We start from the raw sequence: 27141 nt of genomic DNA on the forward strand, positions 1-27141 counted from the left end.
TTCGCAAACTAAAGTTTTGTTGACCAAAATTTGAAAGTTGAAATCTTGCTCGCAATTCGATTAGTAAAAGTTTTTTTTTGCAAACAAAATAACTCCGAATGCAGTTGCCAAACTCAGTGACAAATCTCGCTCACAGAGTTGCTTGCCACTTGCCACAAAAGCCAAGTTGCAAGTTGTGTTTGCCTGCCATGAATTTCTCACCTATTTTTTTTTCGTTCGTTTGATGCACGTGTTGCAATCGATTCGCTTGCAATTGAGATGGCAAATTGCGGCACTTTGCGAATGTGATTCATGGCGAACTGTGAGAAGCAAGCTGAAAGCTGAAAGCTGGCAGTCAATGCCAATCCCAATCCCGGTCTGAAACTCAACTCTGCCATTGCCAGTCAACTTTCAATGTCACACGTCATCAAACTTTGCGCTACTTTGGCAGCAGTTGCACACACAGGCTGAAAGCATTTCAGCTTCAACATCCCAAACACCTCGCTTTCTCCTTCTTCTTCCCTCTTTCGACTTGAAAAGAAGTTGACTTTGGTCGGGCACATGCGATTTGACAACCTTTGTTCGATTTGTTCCCTGCTGAATTGTTCCCTTCCCCACTGCTTCCCTTTTCCTGCACTGCTTGCTCTTTCCACACGTTTGACGACCAACTCCAACTCCAACTCGATCTCGAGGCGCTTGCCTCAGGCTGACATAACGGTAAATGGCTTTTCTGCATTGCCAAAAGCTAAGCAAATCAAGCATAATTTTTGCCTCCATATGGCAACGCCTCATGTGCTTTGCCTCATGTGTTGCTCGGCAACTGGACAAAGTAAAATGTGACTTGGCACTGACTCCTTTTGTTTCCTTCACTCTTCACTCTTCCTTCTTCTGTCTGCTTCTCCTTCGTGCCGTTGCAGTCAATGCACAAACATTTCTGGCTTGCCTAGCTGACATATCCATTTCCCGTTTTTATTAGCAGCGATTAGTCAACAGTGTTCCCACCTTTTTTAATATCCCAAAGCTATTTTCCTAAATTTCTTTTCTTTTTAATGTTGATTCCTATCTAGTAAAATCTCTAGGAATGTGATCAATAAATATACTTTTTGTAAATTGACTTTTGGATATTAGTTAAAAAATTAATTGTACTATTAGCCTTGCCACTTTTTTATTATTCCATCTTTATAACATATACATTTCCCGTTCTTATTAGCAGCGAATAGTCAAGAGTGTTTTTTAGCTTTTCTAATATCCGAAAGCAATTTCACTTCATTTCCTTTCTTTTCAGTCTTGTTCCTTATCTAGTAAAATCTCTAAGAATGTTTTTTAAATGATATAGTTTCTGTACAATGACTTTTAAGTATTTGTTAGAAAGAGCAATCTTGTTATTAGGGTTGCCACCTTTTTATTGTTCCAACCGTATAATTTTTTTTATTTTCTATTCAATTTTAACGTCTAAATATCTAATTCATCAGCAGTAATTATTACATTTACTCTAAATATATTGGCCAACCAATTTTAGGTAAAGCGTTGCCACTTAATTTAGTCCATTGTCATCCTAAAGTACACTTCTACAACTTTTGCATATTAATACATATTATTCCTCATCTAAAAGCTTATGCATTTCATTTCTAGCAACAAATTGCAGGGTATCTGCTTGTCATGTCTGTTGGTCTGTCGCATTCTTGGGCAGTGTTGCCACTTAATCTCTGTCCATTTCTAACACAGCGTTGCCACTAAATTTACTCCTTGTCATTCTAAATTACGTTTCATTTGCTTTCTAAAAAAATATAAATTATTCCTTAACTGCAAGTTTATGCATTTCATATACCAACTAACTCCAGGGTATCTCCCAGTCAGTCACATCCCTCTCATTCTAGAGCAGCGTTGCCACTTGCACCCAACTGATGCATTCATTCGCCTAGCTGTCAGTACCATTGGTCACCTTCCCTCTGATCCCGTCTCTCCCACCGAGTTGGAATGCTTCTGTTTTGGCATGCATCGAATTGACGGTTTGAATTTCATGTTATTGACCGACGTTTTTCTTTTGAGCCTCCCTCTGCTCTCCCCCCTCTGCTCTACCTTTGCTCTCTCTCTGCTCTCCCTCTGCTCTCCCTCTGCTCTCCCTCTGCTCTACCTTTGCTCTCTCCTCTCACGTATTTTGCCTTTGCTTTCCCATTCCATTTGTGATTCCCTCGTCAGCACTCAATGCAAGCAGAAAATGTCCAAACTGTCAAATGCCAAAAAGCAAAATGTGAATGCGAGGAGTTTCCAGCTTCAGCTTCAGCTCCAGTCTGGACAGAGAATGCAGCTCTGAGCTGGAGGTTGAGATGTGAACATTTGGCATTCGGCATCGGGCATCGGGCATCGCCAGCATGCTCCAAGCTCACCTCTGGCCATATGTGTCACCATCTCTCTCTCTCTCTCTCTCTCCTCGACTGACCGCCGGCAACATGACAAAGCGAATTGCTTTTGCCTCGAGTCCAGTCCAGCATTCAGTTGCCTGTTACTCTCCTATTCCCATTCCTATTCCCTTTCCTATTCCTATTCCGATTCCCATTCCCATTCCCTTTCCTATTCCTATTCCGATTCATAAGCATGATTAAAAGTCCAAGTACAGCGCACTCAGTGACTCAATTACCCCAAACTCTTCTCTAAACTCTGTCCTCTCTTTTGGCTACATAAAATATTAGCTACAGGTCACTCATTTCCAATTTGTCAGGCTTTGCTCGCATTTCCCGCCCCAAAAAGAGAGCTTTTAGTCGCATCAAAGACTGCTTTCCAGCTTCACCTCTGCTAGATTTCTGATTTCTCGTATCATTTGCAAAACGTTTGCATATTTTAAGCATCAAAATTCGGCACCAGTTAAAAGAGAGACAAAGAACTTGTCCCTTTTGCTCGTCGTCGTCGTCGCAAATTCAATTTGCCTAATGAATGCAATATTAATTACTTACAACAATGAAGCTCAATTCAGTCTCTGATGATGCTCTTTTCTCCCCTTTTGTGCTATGCTAAGTAATGCCTCAAGCTGCTATTATTATTATTATTATTATTACCAAAAAGTTTTGCTGGCATTTGCATAAAACGACAAAGGAAATTTTGAGCCCAGCATGCGAATAATTCATCATCTCTCGGATGTGACTGCAAACCACACTAATTAGTTTAACATGTTCAATCGACTTTTTCGCCAACAACATAACGAGTTGTTGTTTTTCACAAATCGATTGACAAGTTGAAGAAAACTGCATCCTCATTCAAGTGATTCAAAATTCTCTCTGACATTTTACGATCTTGAGAGAGTAGTGTAAGAGGAAGTGCATAGGAGAGAGAGGGACAGCTATTGTATCAGTGAAAAAAGAAGACAACGATAGCTAAAGAAAATGAGAACCTTGGATAGTAATTTTTTATCTAAATCCAATATGAAGTTATCTACAAAATCACAAATCAACATTATAATAAATTCCATTTCTTTAAGTCTTGATATAAAAAGTATGACTATCTTGAGAGAGATTAATTTATGATGTAGTGCACAGGAGAGAGCAAGACAACTATTATAGCACAGAAAGAAAGCTAAAGAAAATGAGAACCTTTGTTAGGAAATGATTGATTATGGATAGAAATTATATACCTAAATCAATAATAACAAGTGAATCACAAATCAGCATTATAATAAATGTTATTTGTTCGCTTCTTCACTAAAGATATATCATATTAGAATAAGAAAAATGTAACTTTAATAGGTTATAATTTTTTCTAAAGAAAAAGATAACTGCAGTTAAGAAAACTGAACTATAATTAGTTATAATTTATCTAAAGTAAAACTATCCTTTCAGTAAAAGTAGTAATCTTTCAGCCTATTATAATTAACAAAAGATTTTATTGAAGTTCAAGAAAAAGAAAGAAGATTACGTCTTTGTTATTAGTGTTTGAAAATATCAGCTAAATTTCATAAAATCGTAACTTAGAAATCCTTTGACAAAGTAATATCGATTCAACACTAATTTCTCAGCTGCAATTTGCAATATTTTTCAAGGATCAAAGCCATCTACACAAATTTGCTGTTGTGAAAAGAAGACAGCTATATGAGCTGCTAGAGATGACAGTAATTGTTAGCTAGAGATGGCAAAGTAATTGCATGACACAGAGTTGCCAAGGCAGCCATAGAAAATTGTATTCCACACATTGTGCTGCTTTTATATACAATATATATATTATATATTACTATAAACATGAACTGGCATTATCTAGGATGCTTTAAGAGGCCCCACTGACATCATTGATGCTCCATTGTGCTGACACTTTCGTCTAAAAATTGCCATCGTCCTCTCTCTCTCTCTCTCTCTCTCTTTCTGTCATTCGCTTTCAGCTGTCGAGTGGCAAGGTATCAGAGAATGAATAAAGCTAAACAATGCCCAGTAGGCAATAGCGCATAGTGTGGCAACAATGGAAGCCTCTTCTTGCAACGCCTGCTATTGTTAGTCTAGATGGAGAAGAAGGTGGAAGAGGAGAAGAGGGGAAAGAGGAAGAGAAGCGGTAGCGTGTGGAAGGACATTTGTTTCACAATTCAATCTACAATCTGCAATCAAGACGAGAGCGAGCAAAAAAGCGAGAAAGAAAGAGAAAGAGAGAGAGAGAGAGAGAGAGAGAGAGAGAAGCAGAGTGTGCATTGCGTTGCAGATTAAAATCAGCCAAGGCCCGAGGAGAAAACTCAGCGAGTGGAGGCGCCTTGATAAAATTCCACTAAAAATTCATTTTGGCTAGCCGCGAGTTCCATGAGGTATGCAACACACACAGAGAGAGAGAGAGAGAGAGAGAGAAAGAGAGAGAGAGAGAGAGAGAGAGAGAAAGAGTCACATAAAAGCGCGTATAAATCGCTGCAAATTAGCTGGCGATTGTTGTGCACACACACTAACACACACACACACATACAGAGGCGAACGGAAATGAATTTGTGGCGCAAAAATGATTGTTGCACAGTTGCACAAAGGCAAGCGAACGAAAGAACGAATGAAATGAAAATGAAATAAAAGATGGACGCAACAAAATCGAGCATACGACGTGTGTGCCACTTTCCCTCTGTCTCTGTATCTGTGTGTGTGTGTGTAAACGAATTTGCGCCACGCCAAAGGAAAATTGCATGCAGCAAATTGAATTGCCCAAAACACTGCACAGTGGATCGCAAGAGGAAATTAAAAATATATTGCATACAAAGTGATATTTCCAATTTGAAGTTTAATTTTGTCGTGTTGAATTTTGAGTACATCATGTTTTATACACAGAGAAAAAATGTAGAATGAAAAGTGCATTGCAAATCCTGATTTCAAACTTTTTTGATCTTACAAAAAACAGCAATCTTCAATTAACATTTATATGCCAAATTTGCATTTTAAGATTAAAAACTTATTCGAGAATGTTTTATTCTAAATTGAAAAGTAAATTTCAAATCCTATTTTATGATTTTTTCGATTTTAAAAACAAAAATTAATCTTGAAATAAGATTTTTAGGTTGCAAAAATCTTAAATTTTAAAATTCTAAAATTTTTTTTAAAGATTTTATGCTAAATTTCAATTTAAAGATTAAAGTGGTCATATTTGAAGATTAAAACGTTGATTTAGGAATGTTTTGATTCTAAATTAAAATAATGATTGCAAATCTAGATTATAAAAATGTTTAATCTTGAAAAAAAAAAGAATTTTTTTGTTGGTCTCTTCAAGTTTGAAATTCCCTTCGTTTGAAATTAGAATCTACTTTCTTGAATATTTTATTTTAAACAATTTAATTGATTTAAGATTTTACTTTCTTGGTTCAATTTTGAAATTTTTACACTCTTGCAACAATATTATAATCTTGAAAGTTTCAATGTTGGGCAATCTACAAATTTTGTAGAATTTAGATCTTGATTCAAAGCTAAAATATTTTAATTCAATTTTAATATCAAACAATTTTCATTAAAAATTTTATTCTTAATTTTTGCACGTTTTTTCTTTCAGTGTAGGTGAGTTATCTAGAGACTGTAAATGAATCAATATTGTGCAATTTGGTTCCACTGTGCAGCAGGCTCGTTGCATGCTGAAAAAGACGTTAAAAGCCAAAAAGATAGGCCGACATATGCCATAGAGAAAGAGACACGGAGAAGAGGGAGAGAGAGAGAGAGAGTGACTAACGTTGAAATGGGTTTTTTTTTCGTTTAGCCATTTTATTTCCGCCTTTGTCGCCATTCATTCGATTGCCAACTGAAAGTGGAGGGAAGAAGGGGAAAGGGGGAACGACAACAGCTGGCGGCACATTGCGGCAGACACACACAACACACACACACACACTCGCACATAGAATATGTCGACTTAATGTGTTAACCCAATTTCCATGTGGCAAAGCCCTCGAAAATAGATCAGATAAAGACAAACGACGAAATCCGTGAATAACAAATTTAACGCTGAATTACGATTACGATTACGATTACGACTCGATAGCGATTACTTGCCAGCTAGTCAAGTTAGTCGAGTGGCTTCCAGGTCGAAGTCAAGTGGCAGGAAAATGAGAAAATCTTTTTCCTTTTTCTATTTTTGGACAGGAAAAAGCCTTCTTCAACTGATTTGCATAAGTGAGTGAGACGGGAAATGAAGGATTAAAGCGACTACTGCAAAATGCTGATGACAACGACAAGGACAACGATGATACTTAGCACTGAGACGTTGTCGTTGACGTCGACAATTAGATTGCATTTCCTTGCCCGAAAAACTTTTGCCATTCCAACTCGAGTTTGACATTGCGCAGCAGAAGTTTTGCCCATAATTAAAAAGTGCAGTTCCAGCTATAATATCAAAATGAGCTCGTTATGTTTGTCACTCAATTTATATTTGATATTTCAACAGTTTGCGACGACTCAATTACTCTCTGTGTGGTTTGTAAGAGAAAATATTGCTAAGCAATTGAAAGCAATTTTGATACCAATTCTGAATCGCATAGCATTCCAATTAGAATATATTTTACATACAACGCTAGCTGACCATGAACGCTAGGTGGCGTTAGCTCGGCATCAATAACTATGAAACTGGAAATTGTGGAAATAGTGGCAAATAATGCAATGTTTGTTTTATAGTAAGGAAAAATTAGTATTGAAAAACTAAGAATTGCGTATTGTGACGAATTTTATGATAGTGCTATGCAAAATTGTAAATTAACAGCTTATTGTCAGCAACCAAAAATATTCTAAGAAGAATCTATCCACATACAATGCTAACTGAATATGAACGCTAGATGGCGCTAGTGTAGCATCAAAAGCTACAAATTCAGTGGAAATGGTATAAATTAATTCAATGTTTGTTCTAATGTGATAAAAAATTAATAAGATACTACAATGCTTGTTCTGTAGTGATAAAAAATTAATAATGCATAAACAAATTTAACAAAAATAAAAAGTTAAGTGTTGCACATTCGAAGAATTCCGTATTACGTCGAAATTTTATTATTAGAAATACTAAGTAAAATGAATTTACGTTTTAGATTAGCAGCATAAACCGAAAAAAGTTATAAATAAACAAATTCATTCTAATTTCAGTTTAGAATGAAGTAGAATGCTAGCTACATTTAGAAGTTTGCTTTTAGACGAGGCGTTGATCAACATCCTCGATAGTATAGTGGTTAGTATCCCCGCCTGTCACGCGGGAGACCGGGGTTCAATTCCCCGTCGGGGAGAGATGTTTCAAACCTTTTTTTTACTTTTTTAAAATTTGTATTGATTGCTAAATACTTTTTTTAAATTTTTGAAATAGTTTTATTCAAAATAAACTCAATTTGTAGTTGGCAAAATATATTACTTCACATTTATGTTAGTATTGCTTTTTTAGTTACTTTGTCATAGCTATTTTACTAAAATTTGTAAATTTTGCAAAAGTTTCTCCTTTTAAATTTGCATTTTGAACATCTAAAGATTCCTTACTTAACTCTTTCCACTTGTGCTGCGTATTCAATCAATTTGGGCATGATTAAATTGGACTCAATGTACAAATAGAAATGTGTGGGAGATGGCAAAAACCTGATTACCTGCACAAATTTGTGGCCTGTTTTCTCAGCCATTCTGCTTTTGAGAACATTGCTCCCTATCGCGTTAGCTGCTGTTTTTGGCAACTTAACAAATTCACTTTGACTTTGCATAGCGAGAGCAGAGAAAGAGTGAATGCTGCTGCTGCCTGGGTTACCTGACAGACTCGAGTGTGTGTGTGTGTGTGAATGTGAATATGTTAAAGGTAGGGCAACTTATTCGTTCGTTCGTTTGCTTATTTTGCTTTTCTTTTACTTTCCGTTTTCCCATCATTTCATTTCTACTGTTGCTGTTGCTCTGTTTTTTTTTTTTGCTGCTGTTGCTGTTGCTTTTGCCTCTACACTCTCTTTCCTCTCTGTTCCCTCGGTTGCCAACATTGTTCATGACGTTTCACATGCAAAACGCGTGTCACATTCGCATTTCCGCCCTGTCATGCTAGTTTAGTAGGGTGTGCTGTCCTGCTCCCACCCATACGCATACGTATGTGAGTAGGTGAGTGTGCAACCCTCGCTTTTTGGCTTTGCCCCCCGCTCTTGTGTTGCCTGCCTGCCTCTTTGGTTACTTTGACGCTCTTTCTCTCAGAGTTCGCCTAAGTGGACCTGTGTGCGTGTGTGTGTGTGCGTGCACGTATGCGTGCCTGTGTGTGTGTGTTTGCGTATAGTTGGGTCTCCTTTCGGAATGTGTAACTTGTTAAAAATCCATTAATCACGTAAGTGGCAACTCTGGCAAACGACAAAGCCAGCATACAAATGCGTTCATGCGTGCAAAAACTCAGCTAGCAAAAAGCCGACAAGCTCTCCCCCCACACACTCTCTTCCTCTTTTGCTCTTCCTCACTCTCTGCTGCTGCTGCTGCTTTGCTCACCAATACTAGTACAACACTAATTTGTATGCGTGTGTTTGGCGCTCACTTAATTTTTTCTGGTTTGCTTGCGTTTCTGTTGTGTTTGCATTTTGCTGGCTCATTATGCTCCTCACCCCCCGCTCCCCCTCTCCCATACTCTTGCTCTCTCCCGCTCTCTCTCTCTCATTATGGCATCACTCACACATTACACTGCCTCGCTACACACTTCGTTCATTACGTTTATCCAACGAAATAAGCAAGCCGGAAATTATGCATGTAATTAAATTTACAACAACAAGTAAATGGGAGGGAAATGGCAAAAAGAAAATCATAAATGTTTTAGTTGGCTGTCGTAAATTGCATTCTCGTTGTTGCTGTTGCTCGACAAGCGTTCAAGGAGTAAACATTAAACATTCGAGAGACACACAAAAAAAAAAGAAGAGAAATGACATAAATGAATTATGTGTGAACAAAAAGCGTAGCAAACACTGCAAAAGCAAATCCCGTTAGACAGTGGCTGCATTTTTAATTGCCAAATGCGTTTTTCTCGCGCTTTTCCTTTTCTGCCTAATTCATTAAACAGCAAAAAATAATCGAGTAGAAGGAAAATAATAGATGAGGGAAGTGGCAAACTGAATGATTAAGTCAAAGTAAATTGAATGTAAATTGAAGATTATAATAAAGAAAATATTCTTAAAAATATTTATTATATTTTTTATTATTATTATCTTTACTTTACATTCAACTAGCTTTGAAATAATTGTTCTGTCGTTCTTGGATATTGATTGGATTAAAACTTTTCCCTTTGTAAAATCTAAGAACTGTCTTTATATATATTTTTCATAATCTATCAATTTCATTTAAATCCATTTTTAATAGTTTAACATAATTTCAACAAAATTTTAATTTATAGAATCGAATAATCGCCATCTCTTTTGTATAACATTTTTTTTAATGGGTTTTTAATAATCTGTTCTAATCTATAATCTATAATATCATTCAAAGCAAACTTTGCTATACTCAAGTAACTTTTTGAGCAAACAAAATAAATTGAAAAATCAAGCAAAAGCTGTGCCAAATTTAATTCCATTAGCCAGAAATCAAGTTGAATTTTAAAATATATATTTTTTCCCACTCAAATTATTAATTGTGTTTGCAGTATTTTGTGCTCTTAATTTGCGAAAATGGAATTATTATTTGTATTAAGAGCAGCTCGCCACAAGCTGTGGCTTAGTTGTGTTTGGTGTGATACTTTTTAGTCGAGTTAAGAGGGAGAAAAGGGTAAAGGGGGGCAATGGGAAATATTAAATGCAACGATGGCACAAAACCGCACTAATTGCGAAAACCAAACCAAACATTTTCCCTCAGCGCCTTTGAAATTTCATTTTGTGCCACATTTCCAAAAATGCAACGAGTGTGCGTGTGTGTACGTGCGTGTGTGTGTGTAAGTGTGTGTGGCTTGAGCGAAAGCCGCAACAAACACAAAGCAAAGAGAGCAAGAGAAGAGAGCGAGAGAGAGAGCGAGAGAGACAGAGTTGAACATAGTCGAAGTGGACTGCCAACTCGTGTTAATATTAAATTACCAAAAACTATTTGCAATTTTTGAAAGTTTTGCACTGTCTGCTGCATCTGTGATGGAGGGGAGAAGAGAGGAGAGAGAGAGAGAGAAGTGTGTGGCGACGTCTTGTCTTACAAGCTGCACGCATTCCTTTGGCACAAATTCCTAGGGTTCTTTTTCCATGCACAGACACAAGAACAAGACGAAAGAGAGAAGAGGTAGAGAAGAGGAAGAGTAGAAAAGCGAGACACACACAAGTTTATTATGTCTGGTGCTGGGCAAGCGAGCCGGAAAGTATGCAACATTTTAATATGTGTGTCAGCTGGCGCACATTTGCATGTGTGTGTGTGGAGAGTGTGGAGACTGAAAAGTCTACTCCCCTAGTCAGCCGGGTTTTCCATTGTCTATGTCTGCATATAATAAACCTGGCAAGCAACAACATTCGCAGCAAGCATCTTTTGCGGTTTTTCGTGCCCAACGACAGAATTTACAATACGCTCCTACACTTTGTCAGCTATCCCTTTCCCTCACTACCTCCTTTTAACCTCCCCCTCACCCCTGTTCATTACTTTTGTGTTGTTGCTGCTGCTTCTTGTGGCAACCCTTTAAGTTTACCACTTGAGGCTCAGCCCGGCTTCAAACTTTAGCAGCCCCATTTTCTTCTCGCTTTCATCCCCCCTTTCACTCACTCCCTCCTTCTCCCTCCTTCTCTCTACCTCTCTCTCTCTCGCTCTGTCAACCTTTCATATCTTGGGGGCACCTGCTGCAAAGTTTTCGCTCAACGTTTTTCTTGTTTTTCTTTTGCCAGCACTGCAAAATCAAAGTTACCACACGCACACGTTAGCTTCTGGCTCTGACTACCTCCTTACCCTTCCCCTTACTCCCCCCCTTACTCCATGTTGAGTTGCTGTCTGGCCTTGCGAACTTTTCATATACTTAAATTAAATACAATGTGTGCGAAAAGTAAATTGAAGTTTGCTTTATGTGGATTTTGCCTTCGTCTCCGCTGCATTTTCGGAGTTTCATTTAAAACATGTTAAACAAATGCTGACGACGAGGCTTACACAAACACACAAACACATTACCTACATATATACGCCCAAAAAAGTTGACATTACGAAAGTCCCAGGTAGAAGGTAGAAAGAGAGAGGGCGGTTAACTTGTTAAAGGCTTCAACTTTGAACTTTCAACTGTTGCCTGCCTGTCAAGACTTTCTGCTTTCACCCCACCCACTCCTTCGGTGTGATTGCAACGCGCAGCTTAATGCCAAATTCAGAAAATTCTTACGCATAAAATCCTTATATGGGAACGCCAAAACTTTTTCGGTATGGTGTTCAAGGTTTCCTGGTTACCTATTAAGTCTACGTAATGACTTCTTTCGCTCCCTCTCTTTTCTCTACAATGTTTCGCCAAGCAAATCGCAGTTGCTCAAAAAGTTGAAAACGCCTTTTGCTTATGTGGTTGTCGCATAGGAAAATATGTTAAGCAGCCCTTAATTTCATTAGAACAAACTAAGGCACCTGCTAAGTAAGCGTATCCATTTGTGGTTATCAAAGTGACTTTGTTGCTTAGAGTTCTAGAGCTTAGAGTTTGAAGTGCCGAGAGCTTCCTCGCCTATTGAAATCCTTCTTTTAACTCCTTTTGAGGGACACATTTTGTATTTGTGTATTCATATTACTCGTAATTGCTTACTTAATATTCAAATGAATTGAAAGAGAATCATTGAACAACTTCGTGTGTGAAGGAAAGTAATTCAGCATAAAAAAAAATTGATTCTAGGGAGAGTGTTCTTTATGAGTTCAAGAGATACTCTTAGAATATTTACTAATGATTCTCACAAATTAATTTTTAGTAAATCAAAACTTTCTTCAATATATTCTTCAAGAGTTTAAGAGATCTTCTTAAAACGAGTTCAAAAAAAAACTTATGCAATTTTTTCAAATATTTTTCAAGAGTTAAGAGCTCTTCTTAGAATATTTACTAAAGATTACTTGGAGGGATGGCTGGCAACAATGCTTTACTGAACCCTCTATGAGTGGGATGACTGAGTAGGATATGATAACATAATTTTCAACGGGTAGCAGATCTCAGGTACTAGCGATCCTATCTGGGGGCTTTGTTCCTTGTTTTACAGGTTCAGTGGAGACAAGAAGCAAAGTCCATAGTATGAGCGGTGAAGGATCAATAAACTTTCTTAGTTTCTTAAACACATTTTAAAGAAATTGTTTCGTCTATAAACTATTATTATATTATAATAATGTAAACTATGATACCGTCTTCATCAATAGATGAAATAGATGAATATCTAAAGTGGAATATTTTTTAGCTATATAAATTCCCATAGTACCTCCTCAACTTTTTCACTTATTATTTTAAGATTAATCAACAAGTTTGTTTCCTAAACTTCTTCAACTATAACTTTTAGATTAATCAACAAGTTTGTTTCCTCAACTATAACTTTTACATTAATTCACAAGTTTGTTTTATTTTTGAGCAATAAATATTTCTCTTTCTATGAAAAGTGAACGAATTTTCCATACCTTTTATTGATCTCCCAAAAATATAATTTTCACATTGCCACCTTCCAATTCCTTTCTTCAAATTTAATACTAATTGGTCCACCACTAAAGCTTAAACCGTTTTATTTGTTCAACAATTTACAAACAAACTGCCCGTAGCATAGAAAACAATTCAAGTTTTGAGACAGCCACCATGGCGTATGAGCAATGCAATTATAAAAAAAAACTTTAATCAGAGTCTAAACCACTTTCTATAAAAGCATAAAACTCATAAAGTGCAGCGCCAAAGCAAACTTTGACTCATATTCGCGGCGCCTTCTCTGATGAACAACACAAAAAAAATGGGGCAGCGGAAAACAGAGAACTTTCCTTTTGGGTCCTTTGCCGACGCCCTCTCGACATGGAACAAAGGCGTCGCAGGAAGCAACAACAAAGCGGAATTAAAAGTGAAAAAGTAGGCGGCCAGTTTTGCAGTTTTGCAGGCCAAAAGGCCTCTTGAGAGTCCGCAGCTCAGACGCAGCGCTTGCGATTTGGGTTGAGTGGAGCACCCAAAGATGGAGAGAGGGGAAGAGGAAGACACACCCCTGGTTGCAAGACGTTTCCAGTTGCAAAAGACAAAAAGTAAACTCACCTGGCACCGATGAGCAGGCTGTTGCCATCCTTGGTGACGAGCTTGAAGTGATCCACGACACTCTCGTTGCCCAGAAATTTCAGTATATCATCGGGACCTGCAAAGAGAAGAAAGTGCAAATTATTAAAAGCTTGTAACAAGTAAGAAATTTACAGTCGAGTGTGCTCGACTGTGAGATACCCGCTACCCATTTTGAATAAAAGCAACATATTGCGGTATTTTTTCAAAATACACCAATAATACAAATGTACTAAAAATATACCAAACGGTATATTTGTTATATCGATATAGTACCACATTCAAAATATACCATAGACGGCACAATATACCAGATTGTCGACCAAAGCAACTCAGACCCCTAGTAAGTAGGCGTTTTTGCCCATACAAAAGTATTTCTTTAATAACTTCCACAATTTTTATCTGATCGCAATTTTCAGAAATAGATATTATACTATAGATATTATTGTATACACCGAAATTCGCAGCTGTAGCTTGACAAATTACGCTTGTTATTCGAATTTATTTATTTCTGAGGGCGGAGGTGGGCGTGGCAAAAATTTGAAACAAACTTGATCTGCGTGCAAACATAACAAATGCTGTCGAAAAAAGATTATAGCTCTATCTCTTATAGTCTCTGAGATCTAGGTGTTCATAGGGATAGACGGACAGACACACAGACGGACAGACGGACATGGCTAGATCCTCTCGGCTGTTGACGCTGATCAAGAATATATATACTTTATAGGGTCGGAGATGTCTCGTTCTGCCTGTTACATACATTTCCTGTCGGCACAAAGTTATAATACCCTTCTACCCTATGGGTAGCGGGTATAAAAAGTACTGAGAGTTGGAAGGGGAACATTTTGAAAGGGAGGGGCGACGACAAGTAAATGCCTAATTAGGCAATTAGGCGGCGTTAAAGGCGACAAAAAAAAGGCAGCTGCAAAAAAACAGAACAGAAAATGAAAAACGAAATGCTAAAGAGCTGAAAATGGCGCAGAGCAGGAAAACAATGCAGCTGCCTGGCAGTTTCCTGACGAGTTGAAGTCGAGAGTTGAGAGTTTGCCTCCCAGAGTCCTGTTCCTGATATGCAAATGCGGGCGAGCTGCACAAAGGATTGCCCGTTTAGCAGCGAGGAAAAACAACAACAACAGCAGCGAGAAGAAGAACTTGCAAAGTTTTTATCATTTGTTTACTTTAGCCAAGAGAGAGTCGCATTTGAGTTTTTTAGCGTCTGGGAAAACGCAACCAACCGCTGATAGTTGTCAAGCTGTCACAAGCTGAGCCACTCTCTGATAAACTAACTCACAAAGGGTGATAGCGAGGGGGAAGACCCGAAGCAAGGGGAAAGCGACTTAACAACAAGTGCTGCTTCGCTTAAATCTCCCTGGGAGTTGTGTCGGTAATTATACTTATGCCAAGGTGTTTGTTTGGCCAAGGGATACTCATTACTAAAATAATGGCATTTTGCATTCAGCGACAACGACAACGACAACGAATGCTTTTAGTCTAACCAAGTTTTTCGCTTTCCCTTCCAGGTTCTATTTGTGCTTTTCTTGCCACAACATCTTTCCTTCTGATATCTTTAACCTTTTTCCCTAAACTGAAACTGTTTTCCCTTTTTTTAGTTAATCTAAATTAGTTCTGCCTTTCTTTCAGTTGACCAAGTAAATACTTTTAATTATGAAAATTTCTGAGGAAACCTGTGTCCAAGTAAATTCTTTTAATTATTAAAATTTCTTGAGGAAGCCTTTTCTCTTAATTATTGAAATTTCTTGGGGAACCCTTTTCCCTCTTTTGTTTGGAGGATATCTTAATTAATTTTTGCATTTTTGAAAACGTTTTCTTTCAGGTAAACCAAATATTGAGTTTTCCGGGAAGGTTCTTTAAATAAAAAAAAATAAATATAACGCATTGGAAATATATATTTTTAACTCTCCATGAATTTTTTGGTATGAAGTTTTTAAATAAAATAAATGTATATACTAAAGTGGAAATATTAATGGATTTTTTGTATTCTGTTCTTGAAATAAAATAAATAAATATACCAAATTGAAAATAATAATTGATTTTTTTTTGTATTTTGTTCTTTAAATTAAGTAAATAAATGTATTACAATGAATATATATTTCGTATTCATATTCAATATTCATTCTTAAATATTGTGATACAAACATTTTTTAGTATTATTTAATATCTTTTTGAGGTTAACTTGCTTCCTTTGTTCTAACAGTATTTGTTTCTTAAATTTCAGAGATATTTTTTTAAATAAACTGCTCTAGCTGTTCTTTAAATAATATACTTCAATATATCACAATTGAAATAAGAATAATGTTGGTATTTAAATTCCTTTATATGTTTAAAGCAACAAATTGTGTTTTAGTATATTTTTGGTATCTGAATTCATTGATGCGTAAAATACTACATGTATTTGTTTCTTTGCTAAAGAACTATAATTTGAGTATTTAATTTGATTGTTGTGTTAAATACTTCAAATATATTTTTGTATTAAATTCCCTTGATATGTTAAATACTACATTTATTTGTTTCTTTGCCAAATAGGTATATTTTTAGTATTTCATTTACTTGACTTGTTAAATACTACAAATTTATGGTTTTCCTTTGCTTACAATACTTTGAAATAATATTTCTGCTTCTTTCTTTTTATATTCTTCTTCCCCTTTTCTTTCTTCAACATTTCCTTGACAACATCGCGAAAAGTTTTAGCATTAGTGCAAGTGAATTTCTTGGATATACACAAAGATTTCTTCTTTAACCATTTGCTTGCTTTATTTTATCAACTCGAAAAGTCTTTAGCTTCTGCTTTTATTCCTTTATTCTTTGCTTTCATCCTGTTTCTCAGACAATAACCCTTAGACAAAGAAGAAAGAGAGAGAGAGAGAGAGAGAGAAAAACCCGCATCGCAGTGTTGTGGAATCATTACGGATAAAGTAACACGCCCTTTGTCAGTCCCCTCATTTGATCAATGATGTCGCAGCGAACTTTTTTAACCCAGCTTTTAACTTTGACTGCAAGCGGTCAACCACAAAGAGCGAAAAAGTTTTTAGCGTTCCTTTTTTGCAAATGTTTGTGTGTGTGTGTGTTAATGCCTGAACCTTTCACAGCGATATATGCGCTTTTTTGGGGGATTAAGGAGAGAGGGGGAAAGGGTTACATGGTCAGCTAGATGCAACCTGGTTATAGAGAAAGAGAGAGAGAGAAGGAGAGACTGAGCTCGTTCCCTTTTCACACTTTTCATTTCAATGGATGCGCCGAAAAAAAAGAAACGAAAAAGAGAACAACAAACGAAAAACAGAAAAACAAACTTGAAATTAATGGGCGGAAAAAAAGCTTTTATTCAGCGAGCTTTTCAAATAGGACAGGCCTTTTGTTTGCATGACGTTTAACGTGACACGTGGGACGACGTGTGCACAACTGTCTGCCCGATAAGCAGAGGGAGAGAGCGGGATGGAAGAGGTTGGAGAAGGGGAAGAGAGGGTCAGAGAGTTGCTCAAAAGTACAGCGAAACTTTCAACACACACACACACATGCAGTGGAGATAAAGCGACATTTTTAATTTGGTGCTTTAATTAAAAGCAACAAAGCTTTGTAACAAAAAGCGAGCAACGGGAAGTTGCGACAACAACAACAAAAACGAGACAGCTGCAATCGTAATGAAACATGCAAAAAACACCGACACACACACACACAGGTGGGAATACAAATTGGGAGATGGGAAGTAAGAGAAAATCTAGATAATGCTGGGATTACTAGCGAAATCAGCTTGTGGAATTGCAGCCACAAATATGAGTAGCACTCGAGTGTTTACACATGGAATTGATATTTTTTGGGAGAGCAAAAGGAGCAAGAAAAATTAATGTGGGAATGTGAAAATGTGCTAGGAATTGACCCAGACTAAAGGAAAGCTAAAGAATGGAAGAGAAATAAGAAGCTAAAAGCTAAAAATACTGAAGTTATTACTTTACTACAAAATTTAGTAATAGAATAAACTTGTGTCATATTTCTGAAGTAACCAGCGATCAAATGAAAATTGTAGAAGTTATTAAAGAAATACTTTACATACATGGCAAACAATCTGGTATATTTTGCACTCTACTTTGAATGTAGTACTTACTATATCAATATACTAAATTCAGATTTTGATAAGAATTGTGGTATATTTTTACTCGATGGCATTTTTTGAATGTAGTACTTACTATATAAATATACTAAATTCAGACTTTGATAGACAATCTGGTATATTTTGCATTCTATGGTATATTTTGAATGTAGTACTTACTATATAAATATACTGAATTCAGACTTTGATATACAATCTGGTATATTTTTACTATATGGTATTTTTTGGATGCACTAGATCAATCTACCAAATATAGAACTCGGTATATTTTTAGTATTCTTGTGGTTTATTAATTTGGTATATTTTTAAAATTAATACCACACTGTTGAGCAACCTCGACTGTTACTTTCTTACTTGTTTTATACATTAAGTGAAAAATAAATACTTTAAAAATAAATTGTTTTCCAATTTTAATTTATAATTTACTTTCATAAAATACTCAATGATTTTTATTACAACAAATATTTCTATGAAATAGAAAACTTGAAATAAATATTCAGTAATTTGTTAGGCAAATAAAATGCTGTGTGGTATTTTATGCCATGTAAAGTTTATTTTTCTAGAGCACTGTTGCTGAACAAGTTTCAGTTGGTTTGCTATTAAAATTCAATCATTTGATAACTATTTAAGTAAACACACACTTTTTGTGACCACTCTCTGTCTCACTCTCTTTCTAGCTATCTCTTTTGCCCTAGTTATCTCCCTCTCGCTTGCTCTACAAACTTTGTGTGTAGGCCACGCTGCAGCTAACTTATGTTTAATGCCACCGCGGGCCTTTTGACCGACCCCGGCAAACTATGTAAGCCCACAAATTGTAAGCTAATATTTGTTTTACCTACATCTACAACACGGCAACGCACACACACTAATACACACACACTAGCACACATAGAGAAGGACTCTGCTGGGCAGTAGCAAACAGCCAAAAATTTCCACAACCCAAAATCTAATATTTACCTTGACTTTCAAAATGTATGCGAGACGGCAAAGTAAACTGCAACTCGACACGTTCCCATCCCGAGGCAGCATCGGGAGTAGAAGTTATTCCCCAACTCGCCCCATGTTGCATGCCCCCAACCTCGGTTTCATAAAGCAAGCACTATGTATATATATATATAGTATGCTATATGTATTTGAACAAAGGCGCAGCAGACCGTACTGAATCCGCCAGACGATTCACAAAAGCAGCGGAGCGGATTCCGAAACGCAAAAAAAAGAAAGAAAAAAAGGGAACAGAAAGGAGGACAAAAAAGAACCGTTGTAAAGAATATAACCCGACGAGAGAGAGTCTATCACTTTAATCAACTGACTGTCGGGCCTCTTTTTCTCTGTCTGCCTCTCCAAATTATGCAAATTCAACGAAAATAACGTAAATTCTGGCATTCGAAATCTACAAATGCCGGACAGCGTTCGCTCTTCCTCTTCCTCTCCTCCTCTTCTTCCTCGGAAGGATTTTACACTGCGGTGACAACGTGTCCATGTTTGACTTTGTTCGCAGTTCAAGGAACGTGACAACGCAAGCATCCGGCGACTTATGATGGACCAGAGGAATTTCCATAGCTGTTGTCCTGCTTAAGCACAAATTACCGACTCTCTCTCTCTCTCGCTTTATATGAAAGCTGATTATTAAATATTTCTTAATGAATTTCACAAATATTTCTCGACATCTTTTTTTGCACTCGCAACCGCAACATTTGCAAGCGGAAGAGGAAATATTTACCCAACAACAAAAGGAATGAGTGACCAAGCACAACATAAATAAGGTGGACACTCGAGGGAGTTTGCAACCTGTCTGCCTGCCACACCTTTAAGAGGCTGATAGGGGAGAGAGGATGGAAGCAGGAGAAAACAGACAGTGTTTATTAAAAATGCAAATACTTTATAAATGCAAGCAAAATGCTGCACTCCTCCGGAGAGACAGTGAAAGCAGTATGGACGAAAAAAAAATGTATACTAAATAATGAAAGTCGCACTAATGGAAGCAAAAGGCAACTTGAAAATAAACTACAACAACTTGCTGCACAAGCCAAACAGGATGCGACATCATTTCTCCCAAGGCAACAGCTCCTCAAGTTCCATGAGAGCTGCTCATGTTTTCGCCGGAGAGAGAGAGAGAGATTGTAATATTTCTTTTATTGCATACTTCAAGAGTAGCGCATTTAATGCCATAATCCAAATATTACGTATACGTCAACTGGTGACGAACTGAATGCATCAAAATGTGCAAAAGATTTTACTCTTTCTTCTGACAAAGTTAATAAAGCATTTAACTTGAATTGAATTCGGAGAAATTTAACTAAATTTTAGCATATTTTGATAGTAATAAATGTCGGAAAGATTTGATTTTTATTAAGGCAAAAGTAATAAAGTATTCAAACTGGATTGAATTCGGAGAAATTTAACTAATTTTTAGCAACTTTTGCTAGTTATTAATATAATAAAAAGAACAAAAGATTTTACTCTTTCTTTTGACAAAGCTAAAAAAGCATTTAGCTTGAATTGAATTGACAGAAATTTAACTAATTTTTAGGATTCTTTGAGGTAGTAAATGTGGAAATGATTTGCTTTTTCTTAAGGCAAAAGTAATAAAGCATTGAATTCGGAGATATTTAACTTATTTTTAGAAACTTTTTTTAGTTATTAACAACCGGTGACGAAAGGAATCCATAAAAAATGTAAAGATTTTACTCTTTTTTTGACAAAGTTAAATAAAGGGTTTAAGTTTTGTTGAATTGGCGAAATTTAACTAACTTTTAGAAGATTTCATTATTTATTAATAACTGGTGACGAAAGGAATCTATAAAAATAACAAAGCTAAAAAAGCATTAACCTTTGATTGAGTTTACAGTAATATTATTAGTTTTCATCAGCTTTTTGATGGTATAAATAATGCAGCTTTTTGCTAACAGCCTAATAATATCTAAAGTAATAAAAAGGTAATATATATTTTTAAAACTATTTTAAATTATTAATAAGTACGTTCATCTTAAGAAAAATATGTTGTGAAGTGTTTTGATTTTGAAGAATCATTTTTGTTATGAGAAAAAGTTGACTTTACAAACAATTACAATATTATTATTATTGTGATTAAATTCATTCAACTGTTTACATCTTGGAGTATTATTTTTTTTCAGAAATAAGTCCTCCTCAAAACCCAAAATTTTCTGTAATACTAAGAGCTTCAATTGCGATTAATATTTGTGATTGACTTAATCGAAACTTAAGCTGCAGCTGTTCATATTTCTTTTTCAAAATCATAATAGCTGCCTTTAATATTTTTTCTACTTGCTTATCCGATTAAAGATTCTTGCAAGTAAATCCATTTATTTGGACTTGAGCAAAAGCAATTTGGTAAGCCGCTCTTGAAGTGCGGTTATGCCCAGCGAGAGATAGAGAGAAATGCATGACATGGAAATTGTATAGTCGAAAAGCAGAGAGGAAAAAAAGAAAAACACTGACACACACAGGGAAAAAAGAAAATCAAGAAGAGGACTTCGCATGCCGGAAAACAAAACGCAGCGATGCGTGAAAAACATTCCACGACTTTTGCAACGCCATCCAGGGAACATCAGAGGAGCAACTTCCTGTCTCTCTCTCTCTCTCTCTCTCTATCTATCTATCTCTGTCTCTCTGTGTGTTTACTGTCCGTGTTGTGTCCATGTCCATATCCTTGGACACCATCCCTCTCATCTGCCACTTTTTGGGACCGCGTTCAATGGGAAAAATCCCCAGCCGAGATTTGCATTTAATTGAAATGAACGCCGAACGTCAGCGACGGCGGCGGCTGCCATCAAAAGGCAAAACGAAAGCCAAACAGCAAAGTGGAAGGGAGAAGGGAAAAACGGCATCATTTAGAGACGAAATGAAATCAGAAATCGACGCCGTTCCACTCGTCCTTATCTCTGGAAGCGGTATTGGCCGCAGGCTTATCACAGCTCTCTCTCTCTCTCTCTCTCTCTCTCTCTCTCTCTCTCTCTCTCTCTCTCTCTCTCTCTCTCTTTTTACATCTCTTTCTCCTTCTCTTTTCCATTGGCAGTTTGTTGCACTGTTTGTTTGATTTGGTTTTGGTTTTTTGGCTTTAGCTTTTCATTTGTTTTGTTTGCGTGTTTTGCTTTTTCTTTTATTCTTTTGCTGTTGTTGTTATTTCCCTTTCCAATTGCCAGACTCATTCTCATCATCTGTGAGAATCCTCCACTTTTGGTTGCTTCCATTTGCATCTTGATAGCACACAGCTTCAGGATTTACTTGCAACACCTTTATGGCACTCGGACTCGGTGGCTCTTCACTCTCCACTTGGTAATTGTCTGCTTACATTTGTGCTAACTGATGGAATGCTCAAGGATAAGCCGCAATATGACAGCGACTAATGAAGAGAGTTATTGGAAGAACTAATTGGGATCACAAAGCAAGAGGAAGAGCAGGCTAGCAAATCGAGATTTGTCAGGGATATTGAAGTTGGGAGAAAGGGAAAGTTTTTTAGTTCAATATTGAACTTATGGTAAAATTATTCTTCAGAGAAAAATATTACGAAAAACTGAATGAACACTAAACTCACCAGTTCGGTATTCAACATGAATGTAGAATACAAAATTGAATACAGTATTAAATCAAATGAAAACGCTACAGTCGAATGTGGAGTGTTGAATTATTTTTATAATATACCAAATTTATTAATTTAATAATTTAATATATCAAAAAAAAAAAAAACTAAAATATACTAAGAGCTATATTTGGTATTTTAATATACTACCACATGGAGAATATAGACAATTGTATTTAAAATATACCATACTCTAGATATAAAAAATACTAAAAATAAACAGAAAGCTATATTTGGAATATTGATATTGAATTATTGTTTGAATATACCAAATTAAAATACCAACAAAAAATACTGGAAATATATCGAAAACTGTATTTTCTATGGAACATTTTATAATATACCAAATTAAAATACCAATATAATATACCAAATTACACCGAAAGCTATGTTTAATATATTTATACACCAAAATAAATATAAATATATATTATAAAATATACCAAGTTAATATACCAAAAAATATTACAACTAAGCCGAAAGCTACATTTGGTATATTGAAATACTACTGCATTCAAAATATATCATAGAGTACAATATTTGCTAGTAAATCAAAATTATATTATTGTTGTAATACGTATAAGTCAACTTCCTTCGTAAATAAATCTCTGATTCTTTTCACAAATCACAATTTTCCATAACAAGTGCGATAAATTTAGTGAAATTAGCCCCGTCAGTCACATCAGTGGCAGGAAATGCAGCACACAAGCATGAAAGTTAACTCAATCACAAATCATCAATATCAAAACGATATTTTATTTTATTCGCCAGAGCATACAAACAATTGGAGCAAATCGAATTTATGCCCTGAGTGATGAAATGTTTGCAAGATTCGTTAATATTTCAAATAGTTGCCAATTAAATGCACTTTTGCATTACAATTGCAATGTAATTGAAAATGAAAAAAAAGATAATTTTATAGAAAAACTACTGTAAAAATAGGCATAAAAAAGTGATAGAACTTAAATGAGAATCAAATCGAATTATTTATGTAATTGCATTGAATTTGCGGTTTCCGGTGCTTGTTGCACATAAAAATACATGATTGCAATAATTAAGAATGCTCATTTATAAAAATTTGCACAGAAGAGCGAAAATTTTGAAGTAGTATATTATATATATTTATTTTCTATCTTTTTATCGATAAGTTTAATTAAAAATGTAAAGTGAAAATAGGTTTTTATGTATCAGTTAAAGAAAATATTCGAAGCTAAATATATAGTATACTTTTTAGGGCTTTTTTTTGCATGTTCAATTATAAATTCAAAGCAAATGTTTATTGACTGTATGTGCTCTATAAAGTTTTTATTGACAAGTTAAAAATTCACTCTAGGAATTTCATCGTGAAGCTAATTTAAAACTGTAAAATAAACATATATAATATAAAATGTACTCAATATGATTTTTATCTGCAAGTTAATCATAAAATGTAAATCAAATAAATATATTGTTTTTTTTATGTATAAATTTAATTGGAAATGCAAAGCAAAATATATAGTTTACTTTAAAAGGCTTTTATCTGTAAGTTAAATTACAAATTTAAAGCAAATGCTTATGGATTGTACTCTATTACTTTTTTGATATTAACAAAGAAAGTTGAAAATGTAAACCAACTACATAAATAAAGTTGAATGAAAAATGTAAGGTTAATAATTTCAAGGATTTTCTCCAAGTTAAATTAAAAATGTAAAGCAAATATATATTGAATGTAGTCTTCAACTATTTTATCGTTAAGTTAAATGCAAAATGTAAGATAAAGAATTTCAAGGATTTATCTGCAAGTTAAATTACAATTGTAAAGAAGTTATATAGTTTGCTCTATAATTAAATTCAAAATTTAATGACAATATTTAAATATACTTTGGAAGGTTTTCAGTTCAAAAAGTAAAGTAAATATATATCTCTATAAGGTAATTCGAAACTTAACTCGACATCATTGATGATGCATTTTCAGTGGCGCGCAACACGCCATCTGGCGGTCATTTGCTGCAGCATAACCTTATTGCGAACGTGCCTTGTGTAAAATGAAATTAATCGGCATACGTTAAGGAAAAGCCATAAAAGCCTTTAAATTCATTTAGGCTGAAAGTGATAAGGGAGCGAGAGGGAAGAGTGAGACAGAGAGAGAGAGAGAGAGAGGGAGAAAACGCCACAGCGAGTATTCGGGTCTGCCGCATGTACTGCGGTTGCCACACGAAATGTGACAGGATATGGACTACACGCCATTTATGCAGCAATTAACGCAACTTACGTCAAGTGGTAACAGGCGCAAGGAGCGTAACGAAGTCAGAGAGAGTCCTCTCGTTGTCCTGCTGCTTCGTATTTTATGCACTTTTAATTATTATTGTATTATTTTGCATTTATTTACGCTCAGTGCAATCATCTACAACCCTTTGTAAAGGCGATCCGCCTTCACTCGCAACCCAGTTAATGATGAACAACTTCTGTCAACTGTGGCAATGGCAAAGAGCGAGAAAAAGAAGTGAAAAAGAGCTCTCGCTCTCTCACTCCCGTAATGACAACAAATTGTCGTAACCAATTGCCAGGTGTTTTATTTAAGAGCCAAGTTAAGTTGCTGGAATTTCTCAAGCGCAATGCGTAATGCGAAACACGGTTGCCAAAGGCCAAAGACGCAAAAAAAAAAAAACGATATTATATTGATGTTAAAAAGTAAATTTAATTACATTTCGCTCTCGTTCTTGTTCTCGATCAAATGCGAGTAAGTTTCACAAGAGTGTCAATATGCTGTTAAGTGTGCTTAATGCTGTTTTCTTTGTGCTTATCCCTGTCAACTCTCTCAATCGCTTTCCTTTTTGTGCCCCAACATTATCCTCATCCGATTGCATGACGCTGCAAAGGTCAACCAGCAGCAGCGGGCGAACAACTTTTATTGTAGGATAATTGATTGTAATACTTAATTCGCATGCTGGGTTAATTGCTTTTGCATTTTGCGACACTGACAACTAGAGAAAAGTTTCTTTAAATTCAAGGTTTTTTTTGGAGCTGCCAACTTACTGCTCTTAAGGGGCTGACAACTTGCTAAGTGTTCTTATTAAATTTGAATTTTACAACTCACGTAAGTTAAGCAATTATTAAGGTTTATATAATATATATATTTTTTTTGGAGCTGCCAAGTTGATGCTTATGAGGGGCTGACAACTTGTTAAATGTTCTTAATAAATTTTGAGTTATGCAATTATTAAGGTTAATCTAATCTATAATTAAATGTATTTGGAGCTGCCAACTTACTGTTTGTAAGGGGTTGACAACTTGCTAAGTTTTCTTATCAAATTGTACAACTGAAGTAAGTTAAGCAATTATTAGGGTTTACATAATATAGAATTCAATGTTTTTTTGGAGCTGCCAACTTGTTGCTTATGAGGGGCTGACAACTTGTTAAATGTTCTTATTAAATTTTGAGCAATTATGCAATTATTAAGGTTAATCTAATCTAGAATTGAATGTATTTGGAGCCAAATTGCTGGTTGTAAGGGGCTGACCATGCGATATTAAAGCTATAAAATAATAATATTTTTCTTCAATTTAACAGAATTTAGTATGTTAAAGAAATCACACAATGTAATATAATATTTAGTTCGTTGGAGCTGCCAACTTGGTGCTTATGAAGAGCTGGCAACTTGCAGCCATAATTTACTTTTATTTAACACCAACAAATACTCAAATTGTATTCTGCCTTTTAATGCATATTTTCATTCTCGTTTCGTTGTTTCTCTTTTACAAAAATATTCAGACAAAATGCTTGAAACACCTTCTGCTAATAGCTGCCTTTAAATTTGAATAATTCCTCAGCACGTTCCTCACTTTTGACATTTTAGTTCTTAGCTTTACTCGGACTGACCTTCAGTTGTTCAGTTGTTAGAAGCCTCTTTTGATAAGTGCTGTTACATAACACTTTTGCGCCTCACTGGCAAAATGCATATATAATATATACGTATTTCTTTTATTCAAGCTGTGTGTGCTTCATTAGGAGCTCACGCCTGTATGACTTGCTCTTCAAACACAAGAGAGGGAGAGACGAAGAGAGAGAGAGAGGGAGAGAAACTAAATGATATTTTCGGCATGAGCTGGCTGAAAAGTCTGCTTCCAAAATATCTATGGCGAAAGGTATTTTTTCGGTAGGGACAAGCGAGGAAGGAAGGGAGGGAGGAAGGTAGCGAATGTCCTCTGAGTTGTGCCTGCGTTTGTCTGCTGTCTGTGCATAATCCAGAGCAGTAGCAGCAGCATTTACACGACGCAGATAAGATGCTTTACATGTGCCTAAACAAACACATCACACAGAAGAAGGTAGAGGAGCCTCTGCTGCTGCTGTCTGCTCTGTCAGGTGCACGCAGGCAGCCAGTGTGTGTGTGTAGTCACAACTGGGCCAGTGAGGCATGCATGAATGAATCGCAAACAGGCAGACGAGATAGATGGCAGCAGCACAAGCAGACGAGATACGACTGAGAGACTAAGAGACTGAGACTGCGACTGCGAATGAGAGCCAGGATATGCCAGAATGGACGCAGGTGTGTGTGCATTAAGCACACGCGTCACTTATTACACTGACAATGATATGCGGCCCCAGTCGAGGCAAATATGAGTAGCAAAAGAGCCCGGGTTCGAGTCCCGTCCCGGGTTTGGGTTCGGGTTAACAGTGTCAGTGGGTGTAATTGATCAAGCTCAGGCACTTGAGCCGTACCTCACACACACACGCAGACACACACGCAATCAGACAATGACTTGCATTGCCTTATAAATTGGCGCAACTTTAGAGAAGGCAGAGGAGTTGGGTGTAGTTAAAGGACCAGGAGGCATGTGTGCCGCTTTATGA

General features: G+C 36.1%; 1 protein-coding gene and 1 non-coding gene across 2 annotated transcripts in view; one reads left to right on the forward strand and one right to left on the reverse strand.

Moving 5' to 3' along the window:
- LOC132798465 (semaphorin-1A) overlaps nt 1–27141 on the reverse strand; it is a 215056-nt gene that overhangs the window by 64884 nt on the left and 123031 nt on the right. Inside the window, 1 exon segment of the mRNA XM_060810331.1 lies at nt 13570–13666. Coding sequence (XP_060666314.1) covers nt 13570–13666 — 97 coding nt within the window.
- Nucleotides 7601–7672, forward strand: Trnad-guc (transfer RNA aspartic acid (anticodon GUC)). Its single transcript has one exon. It is a non-coding gene; the product is annotated as a tRNA-Asp (tRNA).

The sequence above is a fragment of the Drosophila nasuta genome, chromosome 2L, assembly GCF_023558535.2.
Source record: "Drosophila nasuta strain 15112-1781.00 chromosome 2L, ASM2355853v1, whole genome shotgun sequence".
Taxonomy (NCBI): Eukaryota; Metazoa; Arthropoda; class Insecta; order Diptera; family Drosophilidae; genus Drosophila; species Drosophila nasuta.